This window comes from Diplotaxodon limnothrissa, linkage group LG20 (genome assembly GCF_057381915.1).
Source record: "Diplotaxodon limnothrissa isolate DT_005_m linkage group LG20, D_limnothrissa_male_GT1.1, whole genome shotgun sequence".
Classification (NCBI taxonomy): Eukaryota; Metazoa; Chordata; class Actinopteri; order Cichliformes; family Cichlidae; genus Diplotaxodon; species Diplotaxodon limnothrissa.
The window spans coordinates 35,710,480-35,735,815 of record NC_140615.1 but is presented as its reverse complement, the minus strand read 5'-3'; the positions used below and the strand labels follow the sequence as shown (position 1 = coordinate 35,735,815).

At 41.6% G+C, this 25,336-nt stretch overlaps 1 protein-coding gene across 3 annotated transcripts in view; it reads left to right on the top strand.

Annotated features, from left to right (window-relative positions):
* The first annotated feature begins 1,712 nt into the window (after nt 1–1,712).
* The window catches only part of cacna1fb (calcium channel, voltage-dependent, L type, alpha 1F subunit), a 41,260-nt gene continuing 17,636 nt past the window's right edge, over nt 1,713–25,336 (top strand). For 2 of the 3 annotated variants that reach the window (XM_085345718.1, XM_085345717.1), the window contains exons 1-22: nt 1,713–1,734; nt 10,761–11,020; nt 11,191–11,291; nt 11,791–11,896; nt 14,816–14,955; nt 16,973–17,127; nt 17,210–17,362; nt 17,630–17,826; nt 17,928–18,031; nt 18,475–18,626; nt 19,530–19,604; nt 20,610–20,691; nt 20,804–20,830; nt 20,920–21,080; nt 21,195–21,420; nt 21,504–21,711; nt 21,789–21,909; nt 22,140–22,215; nt 22,310–22,358; nt 22,437–22,497; nt 24,219–24,321; nt 24,637–24,766. In XM_085345718.1, coding sequence (XP_085201844.1) covers nt 1,713–1,734; nt 10,761–11,020; nt 11,191–11,291; nt 11,791–11,896; nt 14,816–14,955; nt 16,973–17,127; nt 17,210–17,362; nt 17,630–17,826; nt 17,928–18,031; nt 18,475–18,626; nt 19,530–19,604; nt 20,610–20,691; nt 20,804–20,830; nt 20,920–21,080; nt 21,195–21,420; nt 21,504–21,711; nt 21,789–21,909; nt 22,140–22,215; nt 22,310–22,358; nt 22,437–22,497; nt 24,219–24,321; nt 24,637–24,766 — 2,709 coding nt within the window. Of the gene's footprint in view, nt 1,735–10,760; nt 11,021–11,190; nt 11,292–11,790; nt 11,897–14,815; nt 14,956–16,972; nt 17,128–17,209; nt 17,363–17,629; nt 17,827–17,927; nt 18,032–18,474; nt 18,627–19,529; nt 19,605–20,609; nt 20,692–20,803; nt 20,831–20,919; nt 21,081–21,194; nt 21,421–21,503; nt 21,712–21,788; nt 21,910–22,139; nt 22,268–22,309; nt 22,359–22,436; nt 22,498–24,218; nt 24,322–24,636; nt 24,767–25,336 lie in introns of those variants that run through there. The other variant, XM_085345719.1, reaches the window with a different exon arrangement.

Below are 25,336 nucleotides of genomic sequence, written 5' to 3'. Positions count from 1 at the left end.
GACAGTGATGTACAGTCTTGCTGGTATATGTATGATTTCTATACAGTTTACATCAGATAAAAACTTTGGTTGTAAGATTCAGATAATTATTTATTAAAAGCGAGACATTTTAAAATGAGAATAAAAAGAAAAGTATTTCTTTGTGCCCCCCTTTCCCTGTTAATGCCCTACCTGCCCCCCTGGCAAAACTTTGCTAGACCCGCCCCTGCACAGTTACCAGCTGTCAGCTACCTAAAAAAGGATCCTGGTGTTATTTGTCTCTCAGAAACAGTTCATAACTTCCCTTCAACTCATTTATGTCACCTAAAAGGTAAACCTGTTTCTCCATCACCTGTTCAGCTCTGATGATTCAGTAAGGACATCTCCTGGTTTCATCTTCATGTTTCCCTCTCACCAGATAATCAAACTGACATCATGACCAGCAGCTTTACAGCTGTGGCTCCAGCAAACATCAGCTGATACTAGAAATTAATATTAAATAAATTCTAACAACAGCTGATCAAGCTTAAACGTGCTGCTGCTGTTTAAGGCGACATCCGCTGGTTTCCTCTTTCTGGCACAAAGTGGGCGATAAACAAGAGAGAAAACCGGATCAGCTGATCATTGATCAGTTTCATGATTGAATGAGAGAAGAAGAGGCAGCTGACAGCATAAAGACACAGAATAAATCCACCCTTGTGTCTTTTTTTCCATTCTAGCTGAAGTACGGCACAAACTGCCCACCTGGTGGCCGATGGCCAGTCGGCTATGTCCTCCACAAAATCTTCCATTTCCATTTTTTAGAGGACACCACTGATATAACGCTGCACTGAAACTGAAATTAAAATGGCATTTTTTTTAACGTTTCTGGTACAGGCTTGTTAAAAAGACATCGCTTCCAGCTTTTTAGTGATCCATTAAATAATAACGAAATAATAATTTGATCTTGTGGTCTAAAAATAAACTTTTATTGTTGGAACCCAAAGGGACAAACAGCCACGTTAAGGGTTAATAATAACACACACCTGCGCCCCACTGCAGGATTTTCGTTTAAAGAAAGAAAAATAAATAATGTATTTATTCGTCTCCTCTTTGACTCTGTGCAGGAACATAATCTGAAAAACTGACCTGTGATTTTAGTTCATGACTAATACTTTCTCCCAGAAAAGAAAAGGAAACAGAGGGATTACATTTGTGGTCTTGGGTTTTTACCTTCCTCAGAACATTTATCATTTTAATCAGTTCTGTGATAAAGGCTCCCGTCTCTGCGCCTTTAATTCGTCTCCATTTGCCCTCCCCTTTAACACCGATGTTTTTTCTGTTTAATCCCCAATTGGGAGAGAGAGGGAGGGAGAGAGAGGTAGAGAACCTCTGACAGACAGAGAGAGAGAGCGATGGGCAGATAGATGAAGAGAGTCAGATTAGTGAAGCGAAGCTTAAAAAGAAGCTGAATTCACCTCCTCGATCGCTGCATGTCTGGATTTATCCTTTTTTCTTCATACTTTTTAACTTCATTTGGAGGTTGATTAATTAATTAATTGATCGATGAATCGGAAAATTTAGCTGCATCAGAAGAAAGGTGGATTAATTTTCAGGTGCATTTGTCAGCGAAATGCGGATAAGTTGTTGGTGACTTGGAATAAAGCAGCTGATGACGGAACCGGCAGGAAACTGATGAAAGCTCGGATCGACTGACGATGATCATCGGTGTGTGGCGCTGAGCATCAGCGAAGATGTACGAGGAGAACCACCGAAGTAAGCGCTCAGTGAACCTGTCGGTGGATCACTTGGTTAAAGTTCAGATTTCTGTGTTTCAGCTGGAGCCAGACTGGAACAGCTGTATTTTCTGTATGAAGGTCACAGCTGTGCGATTAATCGACTACAGCTCATTTGACTTTTATTTGTTCCCCGCAGAGTTATGGGAAATGCAGAAGTGATCTGAAACTAAAACTAAATTTTCTCTCCAAAGAAACTCACGAATAGAATTTTTAAATCTTCTAAATGGGCACATTTGATAACATGGAAATAAAAAGTTTGAACAAACAGCACAAGAGTAAATATGGGACGTGAAACATCTGGTCCAGTTTACCATCTGATTCCCTTCACATCACCTGAACTAATGGTTCCTATCATTATGTCCTGTTTCCCTACAGCCGTAAATCCTGTGTGTGAGTGTGTGTGTGATGCTGCAGTGTAGAGCAGAGATTCAAACCAATACGTGATCTTTGTGTTTCTTTTCTACTAACTTCAGCTTCATACAGCACATCTGTGCACACCTTAGAGATTTAGAAGCTGCTGTGATCATTTAGGTCACGTTGAAGGCACGAGGAGATCTTGAGCTTTGATATCTTCACTTTCTGGAGAACACGATCCTCACGCTAAATGTTTGTCCACTTTTTAATCTTTTGTGGTCATTTCACAGTTGTCGTGCTTTTACCTGTGGCCTTTATGTGCTTATTTTCAGTCTCTTTGTGCTTAATTAATTTCATTTCCTTTTATTGATTTTTCAACAGCAAGTTGTTTGCATCACAAGTTCTGGTCGCTCTGGGTGCCTGAACCTGAGTTTGTCAGTCAGGTGATGATGAAAGAAAACCAGATATACTGAATCATTTTTTCAGCCTCACAGTTTCTCTCTGATGAAATGAGATGAACTTGATCTCTGATCTAAAAAACAGATTTGCAGTAGAATCAACCTGTGGGTCTGCAGCTCTTTAAGGTCTGGTCTTTGTGTTTTTTTTACTGTGTCTGGTTTGTAATCCAGGCTCAGGAACCAGACAGAGTGCTTTTAATGCTTAACTTCAAAGGGGTGTTTTCTGCTTACTGTGTGGAACATCACTCATTGGGGAAACTGCGCTGTCCACTGAGGTGTAAAGAATATGTCATAGATGTGCCATGTGACTCGGGGTAGGAGGGGGAGGGGGGTTCGTGGAGAAGAAACTGGTCCTAGACTGCGGCATAGGGTGAAAAGCACTGTGCCCGTGGCCTTCTATGGCAAGTGCCAATCGGGCTCCACGGTGCCGGGCAGCAAGCACAAGGCCCACTGAAGGATGTTGGGCCCTCAGGCCACCCTCATGAAGTCTGTTTATGATTGTGTGGTCAGAAATGTTTACACCAGTGCTATCCTGGAGGTTATTTTTGTAGTTCTGGCAGCGCTCATCCTGTTCCTCCTTGCACAAAGAGCATTGTATGTGAATGTGTAGCTGTAGATGTTACTGTTATAAGTGCAGTGAATCGTGGAGGCAGAGGACCACCTCGTCGCTGTGGCCTGATCAGCTTTACTGGATTACAGTGATCTGTTCTGCTTGGATGCAGCCGTGCAGCATCTAAAGCTGTTGGATTGTGTTTATCGTTGTGCTTTATGTTGTGTTTCTGGATATGATGCAGTTGTGCATCTGTGTGGACACGCTAACAGTGGTCAAGTCTTCTTAACAAGGCAGGCCTCAGATCTCAGATATGGTAGCCCTGAAATCCAAAACATGGCAATTTAAAAAGGATGACTCTGCTTCATGTCATGTTGTGAAGTTTTATATATGCATATGTGCCACATTGAGCCCTAAAGAGTTGTCAGAGCCTCAGGTAAACATTGATCAGCTGGTCATCTCTGGAGTTACGCTGTTACCATGAAGGATGACTCTAATAGCTCTAACCTGGTGACATAATGCTCCATATAGAAAATAACACACATATGTGTGACTTGGAATCACCCATCTTCATCCAAACTGAGGACATCTAACATCCTAAAGCAGCACCTGTTTCTCTGTGCATGTGTTTCCTGCTTGTATGAGTCTGTTTCTGCTGCCTGCATTTGGAGCATGTCTCCTTTAATGTTTGGGCTTTTGCTTGTTTATGTTTTCTCCTCAGGGGCATCATATTATTAACACTCAGTAACAAACAGTCTCATTTGAGCTTGAGCTGATTTATTCACAAACATAATTTAGTTTTTGCAGGTAAACGTAAAGCAGCATAAAAACATAGCAGTGGGTCAAAGTAAATCTTTATTTTGACAGATTTTCAATCAGTGGATGCTCAGTAAAGTTACTCAGGTCTGCAATAGGATATTCCAATAAAGTTTAAATGGTTGAGGACACATGACAGTTAACAACCCATATGGAAAAGATATATATAAATCTTATAAAGTTTGTATCTGTCTTGAGTGAAACTTGTATGAAAAGCATACAAGAGTGAAAACAGATATAAGATCCCTTGAAAAATTATATAATGAAACTTGTATGTTTTGGATACTTACTAAAACAATATATGAAAGTAATGAGAAAGTGGCCACTTTCATGAGTGAATCATGTAAGTTTTTACTATTTCTTTTCCATATGGGAATGATTGATATCGTGTGTTTCTGAGACTGATGTTCTCCTCGAGGACCTTTTAGATCAATTAAAAAGATGTTAAAGTTGTTTTAAAAAGGTAATATCATTACCATATGAGTGCCCATTTAAGTAGCACACGAGGACTCTGCAGGGTGAGTTCTTACTTCACCTCCTGGCAAATAGCAAGAACTGTAATTATGTCTCTGTAAGGACCACTTTAGTCAAAATAAGGTTTTTATATCATCTGCAGCAATTTATATTCTGATGTATGGCGGTGTTCTAGAAATCCTAAAGACAAGGACAGCAGTGGCATGAATAGAAGAGGCATTATTGACAGTGGATTCAACATGGAATATGTCAGAGGTAGTACGAATAGCCTGAAATGGAGGAAAGATTCAAAGAGATTCAAAGTTGTTTTTATTCACAAATGAACGTAGATGCAAAGAGAGCTAACATCTTCTGAGCATCTCTCTTTATATAGAGAAATTGTCCTTTCTGAAAGAAGAATAAAAATCCAGCAGAAATATTGGCTTGAAGTGCTCTGCCAGCAGTGAATCGGACTGCAGGTCAATGAGTTCAAGGTGAACACCACTGGATGCATTTTCCTCTTTGCAAGTGCAAGGAATGAAATGATGTGCATTTCACTCTCAGCTGTTTTGAAGTCCATACATTGCTTTGAAAACTTACTGGCCTCATAACATTGATGAGTACCAGCTTAGGCAGTCACCTGATGTTGTGGTTTCTTTCACTGTCGACTGTTTCACTGGTGTGTGAGTGTGACTATGTTTTGGAGTTAAAGTGTGGCTGCAGCTCAGGAGGTAGACGGGTCATCTCCTGATTGGAAGGTTAGTGGTTCCATCCATGGATGTCTGCATGCCAGGTCTCCTTTGGGCAACATACTAACCCCAAGCTGTTCTCTAATGCATTCGCTGGAGTATGAATGTGTGTGAATGTTAGCCATGAAGAAAGTGAACGTGACATGTTGTATAAAGCACAGTGAGTGCTCCAGGAGAGTAGCAAAGCGCTATATAAGAAGGAGTCCATTTACCATGTGTAAATAGGCCTTTGCGTTGCAGTTTGCTATTTAGTCCTTTAATTAATCCAGACAGCAAATTCAAGATCTTCCTTTCTTCTCACAAATTTTTTGATTTTCTGCTTTCAGGTCCCAGACTATTTTTAGCACTTTGCCCAGGCTGAGCCACCTGTTATCTGTGTGCCTATGTCAGCGGTCCCCAACCCCCGGGCCTCGGACCGGTACCGGTCCGTGAGTCGTTTGGTACCGGGCCGCGAGAGTTGAGGCTCAGGTGTGAAATGTATAGTTTTCAGGGTTTTTATCGGTTTTCAGCATTATTCTGTTATCGTTTTTATCATTTACTCGGTTTTCCTGGGTCTTTTTACGTGTGTTATGAATAAATTTTCTTTTTTTCGGTACCGGTACTAGTTTTATTTTGTTGTATTTATCCGCGACACCTTAAAGGCCGGTCCGTGAAAATATTGTCGGGCATAAACTGGTCCGTGGCGCAAAAAAGGTTGGGGACCGCTGGTCTACGTCACCAGCATCAGTCTCATCCTCCTCCAAAAGTGCAACACACTGTCTGTGATTCAGTGTTCTTACCCTCAATTTTTCAATTCAACTAAACACATCAAAGTGCTAAAGGTAAAGACCATAATAGGCAATAGCAGAGAGAACACTCCAACAATCAGATGACTCCCTACGATCAAGCACCCTGATCCAAATCTTTTCCCCTGGAGCAAAAATATCAATTTCAGTTCTGAGTTCATTTTAGCCACTTTGTCTTGGTTCCCCTTCAAATCTCTCACATTTTAAGATATAATATTAGGACAGCCATTCACTGTAACATCTGCCAGTTTTCACCATACCAGCACCGCCATCAGTTTTAACCCTTAGCCTTATGGCTGATTTAGGGTAAGTGAAACCAGATAATTGAATGATATCCTGGCTATGTTGAGCTTACTTTGTAGCCCAGGGCACAGAAGGTTACCAGCATAGCTGATGTGGGCTGGTGTTGAGGTCAGCTGAGCTGTCACGATTGCTGGCTGAGCTTGGTTCTTCAAGAATTAACCATGAGCTCTGCATGAATGGATATGGTTACTGAACTCTCCACCTGCTCTGGATCTGTTTTTTACTCCATTAATGATGTTTTCAGTGTAAACAGTTATGAAAACAGGTGGGAACTGTAAAATTCTTCATTACTTTCTTCATAAAGTGTGCAGTCCGGACTGACGTAGGCGTTCCTGCACAATGAAAACCATTATATCTGCAGATGGAGGGATGCTACAGAACCTCAGATCTCTGTCAGGTCTGACCTCAGAGCTCAGGTGGGATGAAATTACTGGAGGTTGTGGCTTCCATCTTTTTAAGAGGGACTCAGTTTAATCCTCCTGATCCTGATATAGGAGGATCAGACTTTCTGCTCTCTGCTCACTGAATTAAGATGCTCTTCACAGACTTTCTGATAACGTCGTCATGGAAATTTTGAAACATTTTAGCATAATTTCTAAGGAAATTAAACAAGAATGAATCTACTTTCACAATTAACACAGTTAAGCTTGTGTTTTGTAGGAGGAGATCTGAGCACTTGGATGATTTATCAGATAATAAACATTATAATATTCACTGGACTGACTAGAGAACTGAGCATGGCTGCTGCTGCAGAACTGTGTTTGTGAGCAGTGAAGAAGAAAAAACTGCTCCAACATTCACTAACTGAACTGATGACCTTCCAGCTGGACCAGGCTGGAGGGTAGCGTGACACACACTAACACACACACACACACTGAGAATGGGCAGTGAAAAGTAGAAAGTTAACAAGGCGGATGGAGAGTTCTGTGCGAGCCGTGGAATGTACCACTACACCACACACACTCACACATGTTTGCGAAGACCATCATTAAAATAATCCCAACCTGAAACTCGTTCAGTTTTTTAAGAACGATTCTCATCTTCTCTATGAATTTACTTTAGAAAATGTATGTAAAAAATGTCCAGAATTTCAATAAATTCACATCATCCGTTGCCAAAAGATCGATTTAACTTTAAAAAAAATGTTTTGTACTATGTGAGGTCTTTACTATAAAACCAGGTCTGAACACTCAACCTTTTAACATCTGTCTAAAAGTAAGGACTGGCTACAGCGTCCTCACAAATATAAGTAAAATCGGATTGGTCCCCACAAAGACACAAGTACCTGAACACACACTCACTGTCCTCTCGATGATGCAAGCTGACTCGGGATAATTCGGGGATAATTGGATGGTTCTTGTTGTCCTGCGGGTGAAGCAGCTTCACCAGCTCTTCAATTGAGTCCTTTTATTTTCCTAAAACATAAAAACTTGTCATCATACGTTGATGCAGCTCAGAGCAGAATATGACCAAATGCATCGGTGAGAAGTTTTTCTAGTAACTACGCAGATCTGCTATAGGAATCAAAGGTCTCTACAGCGAAAATGCTTAACAGGACTTTTCTGAACTCTTGCAAAATAAAAACAAAAGCAAAGTGTAATAATACGAAGTAAACCACGATTCTGCTTTAAAATGTGTACAGCAGAAATGCTTCTTTACAGTATTGCAACCAGGATGGCATCGCCTGTTAATGAAATCAAAGGACTCGTACAGAAATTATCTGTCCATCATAAAATAGACCCGTCTTACACCTAACATCCTCTTTAACTCTGATGAGGACCATAATTCTCCTTTCTTCAGTGCACATTTCATATCAGGAACACTTTCCAGGTTTCCTTTACCATGTTACTAAGCTGGCATTTAATGAGCTTTTCAGATATTTTATAATTAGATAATGACTCTGTTAAACTATGTACAATAATACAAACAAAAACAACAACATTCAGATTCATATTTAGTGTTGTATTTCAGATCATATCAGTAGATATTTGGGATTCAGGTATTTGTTTTAGTTTGATATTGCAAAGCATCACTTGATAGCAATAGCTGGTGCTGCTGTCTTGAAGTGCATAATAGGACTAGTGTTAGAGTTGGCGCATATAATGACTTAGACCTCAGGGGGCTCATAAATAAACAGACCTTCTGTTTTATAGTTATTTTTTTAAGTTTATTAACAGGAATAAAAACTGAGTTGAGAAACGTATTGTTTTGAAAAACTGTTTGTGTTGGGAAACTGAGTCGTATTATTTTTGCATGAAATTCTCAACACCGGTTAATTGATGGTTCTAGATGTTCTTGGTTGTGCTATGGTTGTTTGCTACCCAGCTGCCCAGTAAGCATTGGTCTAACGTTGGTTTTTGCTTGTTTTGACTTTGTTTTAAATTTGCTTTTGATCAGCAATTTTTGTAAATGTGTCCCTTTTGTCCTCTCTACCACTCCAACCACACTGGACAGCCTTTCTTTGTCTGGTGAGCACTGTCAATATGTCCTTTCACAGTCAATATAAATAATATCTCTGTGATATATACTTACAGTATACGCTGCCTCCGTACAGATTAAAGTAAGCCTTATGAGAAAATAATAAAATTGGGACTGAGATTAGTATATATTTTTTTCTTTTGTATAGAGGTTTTCCACCACACAGGCTCTATAAAAACAAACAACAAATAATAATATATTATTATACTATATTCTACAAAACCATAATAACAAATTACAATAATAACACAAATATTCATCTTCACCCACAAAATATAAGAAACATGTTTAGACAACGCTGCACAAATAAACTGTTTGATGCTTAATACGTGTGAGGGCGTTTTTTCCCACTGACCATGAAGGCATCCATCAGTCCCACTCTACTGGGAAATACAGGAACTCTAGGAAAGGACTAAATGGAGAGAGGTAGATCTGTGTGTGTGTGTCCTTGTTTTGCTATCATTGTGAGGACCTGTGGATGTTCCTACCCTTTGAGGACATTTACGTCTGCTTCAGGGTTTGACTTGGTTTCAGGGTTCAGTGTTGAGGTCCTCTTAGGTATATTAAGACAAACACGTCTGTGTGTGCGTGTGTGTTCAGGTACCAACACATCAATCCCAGCCTACATCACACACACACACACACACACACACACACACACACACACACACAGATCTAGGTCGCAGCTGTTCACTATAATTTCTTTTTTTCACCTCCTCTGGATTCTATCACATCTCTCTCCTTCTCTTCCTCACGGTTCATTTTACCTAATTTCTTTTCTCCGTGTCACGCTTCTCTCCTCTTTGACCTTGTAGCGAGGTCAGAAGAAAAGGAAAAATCACACGTGTGTTACAGACAGACTGGTTCATGGCCACAAACACCTGGAGTTAAATACACATACATATGACACATCCAAAGGCCCGACCTAACTCCTCTTTCAAACCATCTGTCTTCTCTGTCAAAAATGTAAACACTGGAATCCACGAAAGGGGGACCTTTGACCTTTAGGTGCAGATGTGCAGCTGAGTCTTTTCCTGTCGAGTTGGTTCTTGTATATTATGCCTATATTATGTATATGTTATTATATTATGGAGAGGCTGTTTGATTTCTTCGATGTAAAGCTCTGAGAACTTTTCGCTGCACTCCACAGCAAACACTATGTTACACTTAACTTAACTTGTGTTTGGGAGTTTTGTTCTTGGGTTCTTTTGTCTGAGGTGTTGTTGTGATTTGGAGCTATATAAAAAGAACTAAATTGAACTAAATTAAAAGTCTTTTTTTTGTGCCTCAGTGCCTGCTTGATTTTGAGAACTGAAAGAGTAGTTGGACCTGGAAATGGCTAATGATAACAGACGTAACAAGTGGATATTATTATGACATGAAGATCAGCAGCAAATACTAGATTCTGGTTCTTCTTCTGCAGTTTTATGTGAGGCTGAGAGACAATGTTATCCAAATACACTGGATAAAAAATATGCAGTCAGCGTCTGCCGTGATGCGGAAGCTACAAAGGTCTGTCGTGGTGAAGAGAGAGCTGAGCACACAAGCAAAGCTCTCAATTTACCAGTCGATCTTCATCTTCCTCTCACCTGTGGGCACGAGCTCTGGGCAGTGACTGAACATTGCTGATCGAAAAATGGTTGGGTCTTAGAGATAGGGTGAGGAGTTCAGTCATTTGAGAGGGGCTCAGAGTAGAGGCGCTACTCCTTGTCAAAAGAAGGCAGTTGAGCTGGTTCGAGCATCTGTTTAGGGCACCTCCTGAGTGCCTCCTGAGTGAGTTGTTCAAGGCATGTCCTAACTGAAGGAGTTTATATCAATATCGCTCTCATATCTGTCAGTCTGGGAACGCCTCGGTGTTCCCCTGGATAAGCTAGAGGAGGTGACCTGGGAGAGGGAGGTCTGGACCTCTCTGCTTGGGCTGCTGCCCCTGTGATCCAGCCAGGATATATGGAAGAAAATGGATGGATGGGTTATTGACGGATTTATCGATGGATAGGCTAAAACTGGAAAAGTCTTGTAGGTTTTGACATTTTTCTGTGCATTTCTTGCGTTTCCAGGTTCTGGTCGTAATGGCTACGCCAAAGCTGTGGATGGGGAGGAAGGAGGGGGCGAAGGTGAGGAAGAGGAGGAGGGAGGAGAGGTGGATGGAAGAGGGGACAGAGAAGAAGGAGGAGGTGAGGAGAGTAATGCGGAGTGGGATCAAGAGCTGGATGGAGAGGACGAAGGAGGTGTGAGGATGACAAGAACAGACACGCTTCACTCGACCACAAGTTCAACAGGAACGCAGAGAAAAAGAGGACAACACGCTAAGAAACAGGTGAGAAAACACGCTAAACACGCAGGTGGAAGGTCTGACGGCAGGTTTTCAGTTATAATATGGAGCTGCTGACCTGAACCCTTTTTGGAAAGGCAAAATAAAAGACAATAAAAGAGTTACCAATGTTGATGATGCTATTGATGACATGCTTGATGTCACTTCCTCCTCAGGTGCAGGGCACTAATCAGGTCCAGCGTGCTCCCCGGGCATTATATTGTCTGAAACTCAACAACCCAATCAGACGGGCTGCGCTCCATATTGTTGAGTGGAAGTATCCTTTACTGTGACCGTAAGGAGAGGTTAATTAGTCCCAGGTTAAAAATGACTTTATTGCTTTTTTTAATGTTATTTTCTGCCATATACTTATAATGCTGCTTAAATGTTCTTTTTTCTTTTTTCTTTTATTGGATAGATTATTGTCGAGTGTCAGTTTATAATCAATGACACAAACAAAATATATATATTAATAGATTATTTTAACTGCACAGAATTTCGGGGTATAATTGGGCTGCATAAAGGGCTAATATATAATTATACTCATCCAAAAGTACTTTGTTAGAGTCCTAGAATTGAAATATAGAGCTGGACATCTGCAGAACAGGTCCTCCTTAATATATCTCCAGAGCCAGCAGGTGACAGGAGAAAATCTCATGTAATGCCGATGATGTTACACGATTTATAGGTCTGCGAAAATGTCATGGAGTGGTTAAAATTGAGTCCTCGTGTCAAAAACAAAGCTTGTTTTTAGTTGTTTCCTGAATGTAACTCAGGCCATTTGACATCTTCATCCTGTTGGCCATCTTTGCAAACTGTGTCGCCCTGGGAGTTTCCAAACCATTTCCTGAGGATGACTCCAACTCCACCAACCATGATCTGGTGAGATAAGACACACAGTCACAAACACACTGGACTCAGGTAGTTAAAATTTCTCATGTCATGATCAACCATAGAGACCTTGTAGTCTCACATCAAACAGAAACATGGAAGTTTGGACTTGGTGATATTTATTAGTTTCCTGGAGCTGTACTGTGCTTTCCCTCTGGTTCTAGTCTTCATGCTAAGCTAAGCTAAGTTCTCCTCGGTCAGTCTCTGTGGTGGGAATGAAAGTGAAATGCATGACATGCTAAATCTAAGCTCCAAAGAAGGATTTACCATATTTGGACTACAGGGAGGACTGCTAAGCAATCAACCAATCACGCAAGCTTGGATAGAAGCAGCATCCATAAACTATATGGGTGCAATGCACAGAAATACATAACCTTCCAATGATAACACTTTTCACCAAAACTGAAATAAAACTACTTGGATGAGCTGCATATGACACAAGTACATGCAGGGGTTTTTTCATAAACACAGTTCAGAGGTCCAGTTTAGCAGATATAAGATACTAAAGTTGCTTATATCTACACACCTGTCAGAAAATCCAAACCGATGAGTTTCAAAAACACCTGCTATATGTTTGTTATGTGTTTGCTTGGTCGTTCGCTTTAGAGGTATTTTTGTTGCAGGTTCTAAACGTATTTCTTTCCATGGCTGAATTCGGAGACTACGGACATGGACTGACTTTTAGAGACAGCCTCAAGTGGCCATTAGAAGAACTTCAGTTTTTGGCATTTGATTTAATACACGGGGAAAACAGCGTGCAAGCGCAATACACGAACAGTGCTCAGTTATTAGGTTCATGGGTGATTTACAAAAGTTGCACTGTTTTCTAAACACAGGCAGAGTCAATCTATCATCATCATTATTATTGTTATTATTGTTATTATTATTATTATTATTATTATTATTATTGTTGTTGTTGTTGTTGTTGTTGTTGTGATTAAGCAAAAAATTTGTGTTTTTTTTAATGAGAAATTTGCAATAAATTGTGTGTTGCAAATATTATTAAATTAGTTTTCATTATTTATTTCTCCTCCCTATATTTTGCACTTTGAGACAGGACCTACGCCCAGAAATACACATGCAACAGTGTCAGTAGAAAAAAAAGTCTCTGGGTTTCCTTTCACGTAGTCCTGTCACTGTGCTCTTTCGTAAATACTGACTCTACTTTTTTTGTGTTGAGTGTGTTTTTGCCCCAGAAGTTGCTCCGTGGTTTGTGCACTGATTGCAGATTCAGCTCCACTTTGTGTGTTGCTCCTGTGGTAGAAGTCATAGGTCATGGATGCTGATGCAGTAGATGACTGACAGGTTTGTGATCAGATCTGAGGAGTTTCTGCTCTGATGGTTCGGCTTCTCCTCACTCTCCTCTTTATGTCTGCATCTCTCGATCTTCACTTACAGTTGAACTGTACTCGCTGTTCAGGCAGCCACTTTGTGCTGAAGTGACATCTCTGCCTATTTCGACAAACACAAATCACAGTAATTACATGTTTAGCCAAGCGGCGTGAAAGGAGCTCAGGCTGATATTTATGGATCCACTGTGGAAACAGAGTTTAATGTTCAGTGGTCTGTGGTAGAGATAAACCTGCAGAGGATTACTGGCTGAATCTGCAACAGCACTCTGCTGCTTTTTATTTTCAGTTTGTTGCTTAGCTGTTCAGCTACAACATTATTATTATTTATTATTGTTTTGTAGCTTCTGAAAGTGGAAATAGGCTCAACCTAATATCACAACAGAGCATGTAATAGACACCGGTCCACCGTTTTGGAGAAGCAAAGCGTCTCCACAGATTTACACAAGCAGCATGAAAGGGAAAACCGCGGGAAACCCTTTAAACAGCATTATTAACAATTTACATCTATATATGTTTTAGGTGCCTCAGCTTAATCGTTTCCTGCAATTAAGGACCCTGGAATATACTTCATACGTTTTTTGCTCACTACCAACTTTGTGGCTTTAAATATATTATCTCCCCCTGCTGGTAATGCAATTTCTGCATTCATTTCATGTTTTGGAGAGGCAAAGCATGAAATGGACTCAGTGGTGTCCCGTGTCTATTGCACGCTTTGCTGCGGTACTGGGTTGGTTTGCTAACAACTGAATCTTACTGATGATATTTGAACGCATTTGTTAAATGCTTTCAGAACCTAGATGTGGATTTGTTATTATTTTTGTCATAAAAACTGGGTTATTTATACTGTGTCACAGATACTGTCTACAACTAGTGAAGCATGAAAATGCTTCCTCTCGCCTGTCGCTACAAAGTAAATAATGAGGAAGTAATACAGTCAAACATGTATTTGAAATGAAAACATTTTGTGTGTGTTTAAGAGAGATTTAGAGTTGATAACTGCCAGCAGAAAAAAAATGAGCCCTGTACATAAGTGTGTTTGTGTTTCTTTGTGAGGACAGGTCTTAAAGTGAAGGTCATTTGTGTGATATTGTGGCTGTCGGAGGCTCAAGAGTGTAGTGGTTTACACATCCGCTGGTGGAGAAATAAATCCTTTGGGGTTGCGTGAGGAGGGGTTTAAAACATCTGCCACATCAAACACGTGGATCTGCCCACTGTGGCGATGTCGTGTGAATAAGGGACCAGCTGAAAGTAGCTTTTTTTGTGACTGTTGGTGGGTTAAGATTTTAAGTTTTGGGCTGAAGGTCAGGTAGGACTTGAGCTTATATCGAACAATTTGAACGATAATGCCTCCATTTGATAATGATCCTCATAAGTGTAGGAAGACCAGTGTGTGTGTGTGTGTGTGTGTGTGTGTGTGTGTGTGTGTGTGTGTGTGTGTGTGTGTGTGTGTGTGTCAGAGATGAGGACAGATTGGTAATTCTCCGAAATACTCACAAATTCACCACGTCCACGTTTACCGGGTTACGCACACAGACATGGAACATATTATGTGTTTCAGGAACAAGTGGAGTATGTCTTCCTCATCATCTTCACCGTGGAGACCTTCCTAAAGATCCTGGCCTACGGTCTGGTGATGCACCCCAGCTCCTACATCCGCAACGGCTGGAACTTGCTCGACTTTGTCATCGTCATAGTTGGGTAAGCAAATCAAAAGATGGTTCTCACCGTAGGCTTTTAGGATCTGTTGGTTCCCCGTGTTCTGGGATCCTTTTCTTTGTTGCTCTCTGCATGTTGCAGCAGTAGATCTGATCTGACTGCAGAAGACTTTCAGTAAATCAGGCTCAGGCCCAGCGGTGATGTCATAGTTTCACTCAGTTTGCAGGTTCTGTCTTTTGACCTCTGATTTCTACACAGTGGACTGAACTCATCCAGGAAACCTAAGCAGCCTGATGCGTTGCAGGAACACGCTGTTTAACCCTGAACCTCTGGTACTCCAGAGCTGCAGAGATGGTTCTTCTTAGACATCTGAGTGATGTGTTGTCATTTTAGTTGCTGATGATTTTGCCCAGAGCTGAGGGTCCTGGGTTTGAATCCACCAGATGCACGGGCCCTGCTTTGTGGGTATCATCCAGGGTGCCACACCTCTCACACTATGATAGAGGATGGGTAGAAAGATGGAAGATTTGCTGCAAATTTTGCTGTGTTGCATCATGTTGAATCAAATTTTATTGTGCAGTATCTGTAAAATCTGCAGCATATATTCTGCCTTTCTACAAGCCAAAAGAAATGGCTGACTTAGATTACTGATTTTTGAATAGTTATTATTACATATGGTAAATACAGCCCAGTAGTTTAACAGGTTGGCAGCAGCTCTGAGTCATTTCCTCCGATCAGTCGCTGACTGAGATCACACTCAGTCCTGCAGGTCCTAACCTTGGTTCTCTTTGTTATTTCGTGTCCTTGTTGCAGGACGCTGATGCGACTGGATGTCCTCAGGCTGATAATGGTGATGATGATGATGATAAACCCTGTTGTCATGGTAACACAGCCTGAGGAAGCTATGTTCCACTTTACAGTCAGGATGCTATATGTGGGACACTCAGGAGTTCTTGTAGGAGTTCAGTGTTTGATTTGTGTTCTGTCTCTGAAGCTGGATTTACTTTAAAGGCAGTTTTCATTGGATGTTTTATTGATAGCTGTAGAAAGATCGTGGATTTCAGCGAGTCTAAATGTGTTGAAGGATCCCAGGGGAGGTTAAGGGGGGTTATCGCAGGTTCATAGCTTTAATATTTTTTTTACTCTGTTTACTCAGGAAGTAATTAATCTGCCTCAGTAGGAAATAAGCGACATCTTGATCTAATCTGTTTGTGTGGTCAGACATTCTTATTTGGGGTTTCCTCCTGTTCCAGTTTGTGATCATTTTAATGCAGAATCACAAACTGCAGAGTCTCTCTTCCCTCCAGCTTGAGGGACCGTAGATGGAGTGGCTTTATCAGACTGGGCCTCCAACAGGCACAGGTGGTGTTTTGCAGCCGTGTGTGAAGCAGCAGGATGGCACTCCCCACCTCCTGGACTGAAGGTTGGATCCAACTTAAGCATTTTCAGTCCTTCCAGTGGAGTTTAATCGCACAGTTTCAGAAATAATCTTTGTCCGTACAGTATGTCTGCAATTGTTTATCACATGATGATTAATGGGTCATGGTTCACCCAGTCTGAGGCTTCTCTCTGCTGGAAAAAGGTGAACGTCCACCTAACTTCCTGCCACCTGATCAGCTTCTGTGACAGACGTTTGATGGACTGCACGTATTTAGGCAATACGAGAACTACAGGATAGTGCTGCTGCTGTCTTGTCTATAGAGGTTACAGGTGAAAATGAACCCTGAGGTGAGCACGATAACTCCCTTTATCTGGACCTCTTTCAATTTAAGGTTATGCTATTTGGCCTGAAAGATAGACCTGCAATGTTCAAAAGGCTGATGGGACGAGCTCTGGGGGAGTTGAATGGTGTCATCTGGTTGTTTTTTATATATATATATATATACATGAATGACATCATTGTTTTCTGCAGCTGCTGGAAACAACACTTGTGTGATGTTCAAGGTATACTGGTCAAACTCAGATGTTGGTCTAACTGAGATCAACTGAAGCCCACATTTCAATGAGCTAGATCATAAAGGTTGATGTTCCTTTTCTTCTTCTGATGTTTTCCGCACAGCTTGTTCAGTGTTGTCCTGGAGACAATGACTCATAAGTCAAGTGGCGAGCAAGCAACAACCCATCACATGCCTGGGAAACCTGGAGGTCTGGATGTCAAAGCTCTAAGAGCCTTCAGAGTCCTGCGGCCCCTCAGACTGGTTTCTGGAGTCCCCAGTAAGTTTCCTAGACTTTGGCGTGGACTCACTGTGTGCATGGTCAATGGTTGTCCACATGTTCAGCTGTGTGTGTCTGTCAGGTCTGCAGATTGTGTTGAACTCCATCATGAAGGCGATGGTTCCTTTGCTTCACATTGCTCTGCTGGTTCTCTTCGTCATCATCATCTATGCCATCATCGGTCTGGAGCTCTTCATCGGACGCATGCACAGGACCTGCTACTATATAGGAACTGGTATGATCGAACACACAATGCAGGACACATTCACACAGATCCTGCTTATTTTTTGATGACTGTAGAAGCTAAAACGTTCTTCCTGTTAAAACTTAGTTCTTCTTCTCACTGTTGCCAAGTGGTTTCTCAGAAGGGGTCGATTAGATTTTGGGGCTTTCTCTCTGCTCTTGTAGGGTCTTTACCTTAAATACAAATCGCCTTGAGGTGACTGTTCTTGTGATTTGGGGATATAAAAATAAAACTGAATTTAAATGGAATATTCCTCAGATAATTATGTGGAGGATGACCCGGTGCCGTGTGCGTTTGCTGGTCATGGCCGTCAGTGCATCATAAATGGCTCAGAGTGTCGGGGAAGGTGGGCTGGTCCCAATGGAGGAATCACAAATTTCGACAACTTCTTCTTCGCCATGTTGACCGTGTTCCAGTGCATCACCATGGAGGGATGGACTGACGTGCTGTACTGGGTAAAATGCATTGTGGTGTCATGTTTACCAGCCTGTCCAAAAACATAAGAGGTGCTCACTTTTCATTGTGTTTTCTCTCTTTCTGTTGTGTCTGTGCACAGATGAACGATGCCATTGGGTTTGAGCTGCCGTGGGTGTATTTTGTTAGCTTGGTGATTTTTGGCTCCTTCTTTGTTCTCAACCTCGTTCTGGGAGTCCTCAGCGGGTCGGTCATCTCCAAACACAAAAGCTGTTCACATTTTTATATATATATATATATATATATATATATATATATATATATATATATATATATATATATATATATATATATATATATATATATATATATATGTACTTAGGCAAATAAAAGGACACTTTAGATGCATTTAATAGTGTAAAAACCTCATTCTTATCTGAGGCATTATTCAGGGTTAAACAGCTAAAGTTTCTGATATAGTTCAAATAAGTTTAAGCACATCTTATCTTAAATATATTTTTAGCCCCGATTATGAATACAGGCCTAACTTGTAATAGCAGTGGTAATATTTTATGTTCTCAACACTCATCATTGTTCAATATCTGCTTAAGTGAAGCATCTGAACACTTCTTCCCGTGATGATGATTTTTGAGGAGTTTTAAATGTCTGAATCGTTGTGGATGCTGCAGAGAGTTCAGTAAGGAGAGGGAGAAGGCAAAGGCTCGTGGAGATTTCCAGAAGTTGCGAGAGAAGCAGCAGATGGAGGAGGATCTGTGTGGGTACATGGACTGGATCACTCAGGCTGAGGACATGGATGAACTGGACGAGGACAGAAACCCACGTAAGGCTTGGGCACACTATGGTTTCTTCTTGGTGGACTGTCGTGGGTTTCTTTACTCAGATTGGCTCCTTTAGGTCTCCAGTGTGACATTTGGTCCCAAACATTAGTTGTGATCATATTATTATCCATCTCTGCTTGTCTGGAGTCAGGGGGGAGGGGGCGGTCTCACCAAAGTAACCCAGGTGTCCCCACCTAAGGCCCTCTTCCAGCAGCTCTGGGCCTCAAGCCAGAAAAGGACCTAGGATACCTTGGAACATGTGGCATCCTAATCACTATGCAGAAACTGCCTCAGCTGTCTTATTTTAATGGTCATTTTCACACAAATCGTTTAGATGACTGAGTCCAATCAGAGGAGCTGCAGGAGCCCAAATACAGTACAGTGGCTTTAAATATGGCAGCTCCCTGTGTTTTTTAGCAGGTTGTTTCAAACCTCCACTGAGCTGTTAGATGGAAACTGTTTTCTGTATCCTGCTCTCCAAACCATCAGTTTCTCTGCTTGTGTCTTTATCTCAAGCACAACAGCAGAAACCAAACGAGCCAGAAATGTGATGTAAGGTAGATGCTTGTTAAGCCTTTTGTTTGGTTGCTTGGTTTGATTGTAAGTTTCAACATTAAATAACATTTGTGTCAGAGAAAATATCCACATTTCGCCTGACTGTAAAACAATATAAACAGAAAATAAGCACTACGAATATATATTTATTTCTTAACACATTACTTTGGGAATTCTTGATATTTTCTTATTTTTGCTCGTAGCAATAACTTTGAATTCATTTGATTTGGTTTGAAGTCATTGTCAAAAAGTTCGTTTTGTGTTTGGCTTGGCTGCCACACGAGGCTGGCGCTCTCTCTGTATTTCATTTTAAGCTGCTTATTTTAATAATAAATGTTTTTCTCTCTCAGGGCCATCTCTGGGCGATCTGGCTGATAAGAAGAGAGGGAAGTTTGGATGGTTCAGTCACTCCAACGAAACTCATGGTGAGACACACATGCAAACACTGTTGTGTCTCCATCACATCAGAGGATTTTTAGTGCCAGAAGTGACCTTGTTAGGATAAGAAGGTGCAACGTCATGAGCTGAGGCTAGCAAGCTATGTTAGCAAGCTACATTTCTTATATTTAAGAGTGCAGAGAGAGACTGTGGAACTTCACTCATTGTTTTGATGGTTTTACCACACAGCAGCCCAAGCAGCTGTTACCTATTTCTATTAAAATTCTACAAGACACCAGCACAACAAACATGGTGGAGAGGTCCAGTTTAGTTACCTGAACTGTGTCAGCTTCAACACACCTGTCAATGCAACGACATCCCCCTTTAACCCTCACCGATGTCCAGATGTGCGAGTCATAATAAACTGTGAAACTAGCCACACAGGCCAAAAACATTTTTTTACCAGAAGAGCAGATACAGTAAAATCCAACAACAGCTGGAGAAGGTATCTGTCTGACACAGGGACCTACATTATGGAGATTTATTTTTGGTTCCTATAATAAGGTGGCTGTGTTAACAGAATGATGCACCAGTACGATTAATAGAAGCACAATCACACACATAATATGTACAGTATATATGAGTTGTATTATCACAGAGACAGCTCTGTGCAGTTTGTACATCTCTCAGTCTAAATGCAAACGTCATCCTCGCTGTCCCTGTAAAATATCTGGGTCTCTTTCTGTCCTCATATTTATCTGACCCTGTTTCTGATCAGACTTACTCTCCGAGCTCGTTCAGCTGGATTCACCTCAGTATAGATTCACTGAGGAGGTCGGGAAACGTCAGCTTTCATCAATCGGAGAGGGAAAAATTTGTGAGATATACTGTATGAATAAGATATGAATATTTTATACTTTATATTTTTGTTTGCATAACAAATAAAATATATTGATAGTATAGAAATTAATAAGTGCCACATTTTTTAAGAAGCAGGATTGTTGACTTGCATTGATCATTTATTAATATTTGTCTGTTTGTGTGTGTTTCAGCGAGTCTTCCTGCCAGTGAAACGGCGTCTGAAAACACAGAGAACATCGATGAGGAGCACACCAACTGCTGCCAGGCCTGCTGGTAACACACACACACACACACGCACACTTTCAGTTCGTACATCACATGATTCTTGCTTTAGTGCCCCCTTCAGGAACAACTTCACATAAAAACAAAAAATGTTATGTTTCAGTGCTCAGATGATGAAGATCGGCTGCTGGTGAGTTCACTGACCTTCAGAGGTTCAGCAGACTAAAGTCAGCACGTTAGACTCACCTTCACCTGAACGACTCTCTTTCTTTGCCTCAGTCGGACGTTACGTCGCTGGAACCGAGTCTGTCGCAGAAACTGTCGCACTGCCGTCAAATCCGTAACTTTCTATTGGCTGGTTTTGCTGCTGGTCTTCCTCAACACCTCCCTCAGCGCCTCTGAGCACTATAACCAACCAGACTGGCTGACTCAAGTCCAGGGTAACAACAGCCTCCTTCTCCTCCACAAGAGGAACGGGTCGTAGAGACACTGATATTTCAGTTTGAAATGTTGTTGAGCAAACATTTTCTGTGTCCGTGTCTTTGTTTGTGCAGACATTGCCAACAAGGTGCTGCTGTCTCTCTTTACGGTGGAGATGTTGCTGAAGATGTACAGTTTGGGTCTGGCCCATTACTTTGTGGCGTTCTTTAATCGTTTCGACTGCTTCGTGGTGTGCGGTGGCATCGTGGAGACCATCCTGGTGGAGCTGGAGATCATGCCTCCTCTGGGGATCTCTGTGCTGCGCTGCGTCCGTCTGCTGCGGATCTTCAAGGTGACACGGTGAGAAAACACACCCGAACCACCCGATGCAGGTCACACGACTCGTCACAAGTCATCGCTGAGGTCACTCTCTGTTTGCTCAGGCATTGGACGGCTCTGTCCAACCTGGTGGCATCGCTGCTGAACTCCATGAAGTCCATCGCCTCGCTGCTGCTCCTCCTTTTCCTCTTCCTCATCATCTTCGCCCTGCTCGGCATGCAGCTGTTCGGAGGAAAATTCAACTTTGATGAAACGCAGACCAAACGCAGCACATTCGACGCTTTCCCGCAGGCGCTGCTCACCTGTTTCCAGGTAGCACTGCAACCACTTTCTCCCAGTGATGTCACGACGTGCAGGGAGCGGGCGCCTCACGATGACTGTGTGTTTAGATCCTGACAGGTGAGGACTGGAACATGGTCATGTATGACGGCATCATGGCATACGGCGGCCCCGTGTTTCCCGGGATGATCGTCTGTATTTACTTTGTCATCCTCTTCATCTGTGGTAACTGTATCCTTGAATCCCCCTGATGCACCAAAGTTCTCAAAGCTGCATTTGTGGTAATACATGTATTTGTTGTTTTAGAGGCATCTTTCAATTTCCACAATACTTAATACCCCTCCTTGAGTTTTAGTGAAACAATGATCTCCTATTGAGTGATTGTGCTCAAGGTGAAGATCATCTTTGTTGTTTTATGAGTAGTAACCTGTGAAAACATCAGCATCCTTAACGAGCATCAGACATCCTGCTGAACGTCTTCTTGGCTATCGCCGTGGACAACCTGGCAGGAGGAGACAGTGATGACAAGAAAAAAGAGTAAGTGATGGACGGAGGACAAAAGGAAAGAGGGGAGGAAGAAATAAAGCTAGTTGTTGACTTCTGACTGCACTGTTGTATTTTGTCTCTTCAGTAAGAAGGAGGAGGGAGCAGAGGAGGAAGCTACAGAAGAAGAAGTGAAGGTGAACATCAAACTCCGACTGCAATGTTTCAGTTAACTATCAGCGATCTTTTTCTTTGAGGGCTGTTTGTCTTTTCAGGTCGATGTTGATGAAGACACTGAGTATGAAGAGGAAGAGGAGCTTCCTGAAGGAGATGAAGGTCAGTCCTCGGCTGAGCCCATCGCCACATTTCAAGTTTAGCCGAGAAGATGTGACGCTGAAGTGACAGGAAAACTAAATTCACCATTTTAACTGGATGATAACTCAGAAACGACTGTAAACAAGAAAAGTCACAAGCTTCACAGCGCACTCAAAGAACATTAGTTTACTCCACACTGAGGCTTTTTAAAGAGATCTTTAAGGAACCGTTTTAGAGAAAGTCCTATGTGAAAGACACAGGGACAACAAGATACCCATTTTTAGTGGTTCTTTGACAAATTTACAGTTTTAAATCAGATTACTGGAGGAGATTTAAGTGCTATTTAATACCAGTTTAAAAGGTAGCTGGATCCTGGATAGAGGGAAGATATAGTATTGATTTATTTATCATTTATTTAAGTTGCAAGTTGTGCGAGAATACGCTTTAAAGGTGCCCAAAGAGGACCAAACACCCTCCTGCACACAGTCGGCTATCTGTAGTGTGAGTCAACAGGCTGCTGAGACCTCTGCTGAAACATTAGGAAGGTAGATTAAAAATATGTGGGACAAGTTATAAAACTAGATCCACCAATCAGACAAAGAGGAGACGGGAGATCCACCAATCAAGCTGCCTGACTCACTCTGTCTGTCCAGTCCAGGTCCCAGCATTTCCTCCAATGACATGAACTGATATTTATTTGGTGAAAAATCTATTTTCAAGGAAAACAGCTTGTTTACATTTGATGTCGTGTTTTTTATGTAAGTAAGTAAAAGTAAAATTTATTTATATAGCACTTTTTAAGACAAGAATCTATTACAGAGTGCTTCACATGGGAGTATAAAAACATATAAAGTAAAACAACAACAACACACGAACATTACCCAAATGCCTGTTTAAACAAATGTGTTTTAAGCTGTTTTTTAAAAGAAGCCACAGAGTCGATGGTGCGTAGCGGGGAGGTAAACTGTTCCACAGTATTGGAGCCAGGCTTTGAAAAGCACGATGCTGCTTTGTTTTTAAACGGGTCCCTGGAACAGACAGAAGACCGCTATCAGTGGATCTAAGAATCCGCTTTGGAGAGTAAGGTTGGAGAAGCTCAGCGATATAGGTAAAAGTGAGGATTTTAAACTTAAATCTGTACCCAACTGGAAGCCAGTGCAAGGATTTTAACATGGGAGTGATATGGGAGACTTTATTACTGTGGGTTAAAAGCCTGCAGCATTTTGGACCACTTGGAGGCGATTTAAGGAAGCCTTAAACAGACAGGAAAAGAGTGATTTACAACAGTCTAACCGGGAGGAGATAAAGGCGTGGACAAGCATCTCCAGTTCAGCATGGAGACAGTGCTGCATCATGGGGTTTTTTCTATGACAATGATGCAGCTCTAGTTAAGTGCAAAACAAACATTTTTTCTGGATGAATACATATTGCCGTATTTTTATTTTTAGCTTTACAATAATCCCTCCAATAATCAGTAAATAAAACACGAGTGTAATATGACCAATATGACAAATGTCTGAGAATATGTTAATAAGAACAGTAACACAGGAGCTACAAGTGATGAACCAGGAAGCTGCTATCAGAGACTTTAAAGGTGATGAAAACAGAGGCCCAATGTATGAATATTTAAATATCAGTACCATAACATGCAACTATCCAGCTCTCAATCACTGAAATGATGGATGTTCTAAAAGCTAAAACCATCACCCTCAGATCGTTCACTTTCCTTTCTCCTTTCTCAGAGGGAGGAGTCCAGTTAAAGATGGCCGATCTTGCTCCTCCTAAAGAGAAGGTTCTCCCGATCCCAGAAGGAAGCGCCTTCTTCTGCCTCAGCAAGACAAACCCGTGAGTGTGTCGACACATGCGCGTGCAACACGCCGTCTAACACCTCTACAGGATGAACAATAACAATCACACAAATATGTTTGAGTCATGTATTATTGTTGTTCCCTTTAAGTAATATTTACATAAAGTTAGATTTTCTGGCATCATTTCTAGGAGTTTTTTAGCTTGTTGATGTGGTTATTTTAGACATAATGTGTTTTGCTGTGTGGTTAACTTTACCCAGAGTCTGTGTTCCAGCTTTTGTGATTGAAATTCTAGTATCCTTCATGCTGGGACGTGAAGCCTCTAACACTGACTCTTTGTCTCCGTCTGCAGTATCCGTGTGGCCTGCCACACTCTGATCCATCACCACATCTTCACCAACCTCATCCTCGTCTTCATCATCCTCAGCAGCTGCTCATTGGCTGCCGAGGATCCAATCAGAGCCCACTCCTTCAGGAACAATGTGAGTCTATAATGTGAGATCTGAAGTTGCTCACAGAGGGCTGAGTACCTTTGGGGACACACTTTACCTCTTCATCCAAATTACTGCAGAATTTCTCTTTCTCTTTTAACTCCCATCCAACCTGTGGGGCGTACACACCGACAACATCAGCATCACCTGTTTGATTTTCAGCTTCAAACTCGTGATCCTGTCTGACACCATCTTCACCTCCACAACACTGTCCTGTCTACACCGTGGTTGAACAGTTTGAATCCACCTCCGATGCTTCTGGCCTCCTGCAAATACAATTTATCTTTTCCTTCTATGAGTCATCAGCCAGCTCTCTCCCTTTATCAATAATAGATCCTACATTTGAAGTCCCTACTCTTACTTCAACACTCCTACGTTGCTTTCTCTCTCGCTGCCTCCTAATATGCCTTCCACCTCTCCTCTTCCTTTGTCTTCAGCCAGTAGTAGCTCAGCATCCATTGTTCTGGACCAATCTGATTCTTGATGATCCCCATTCTTGATTTGGCAAAGATTTTGTTCCCAATACCCCCTCCTGACCTAACATGCCTCCATTATCCAGGC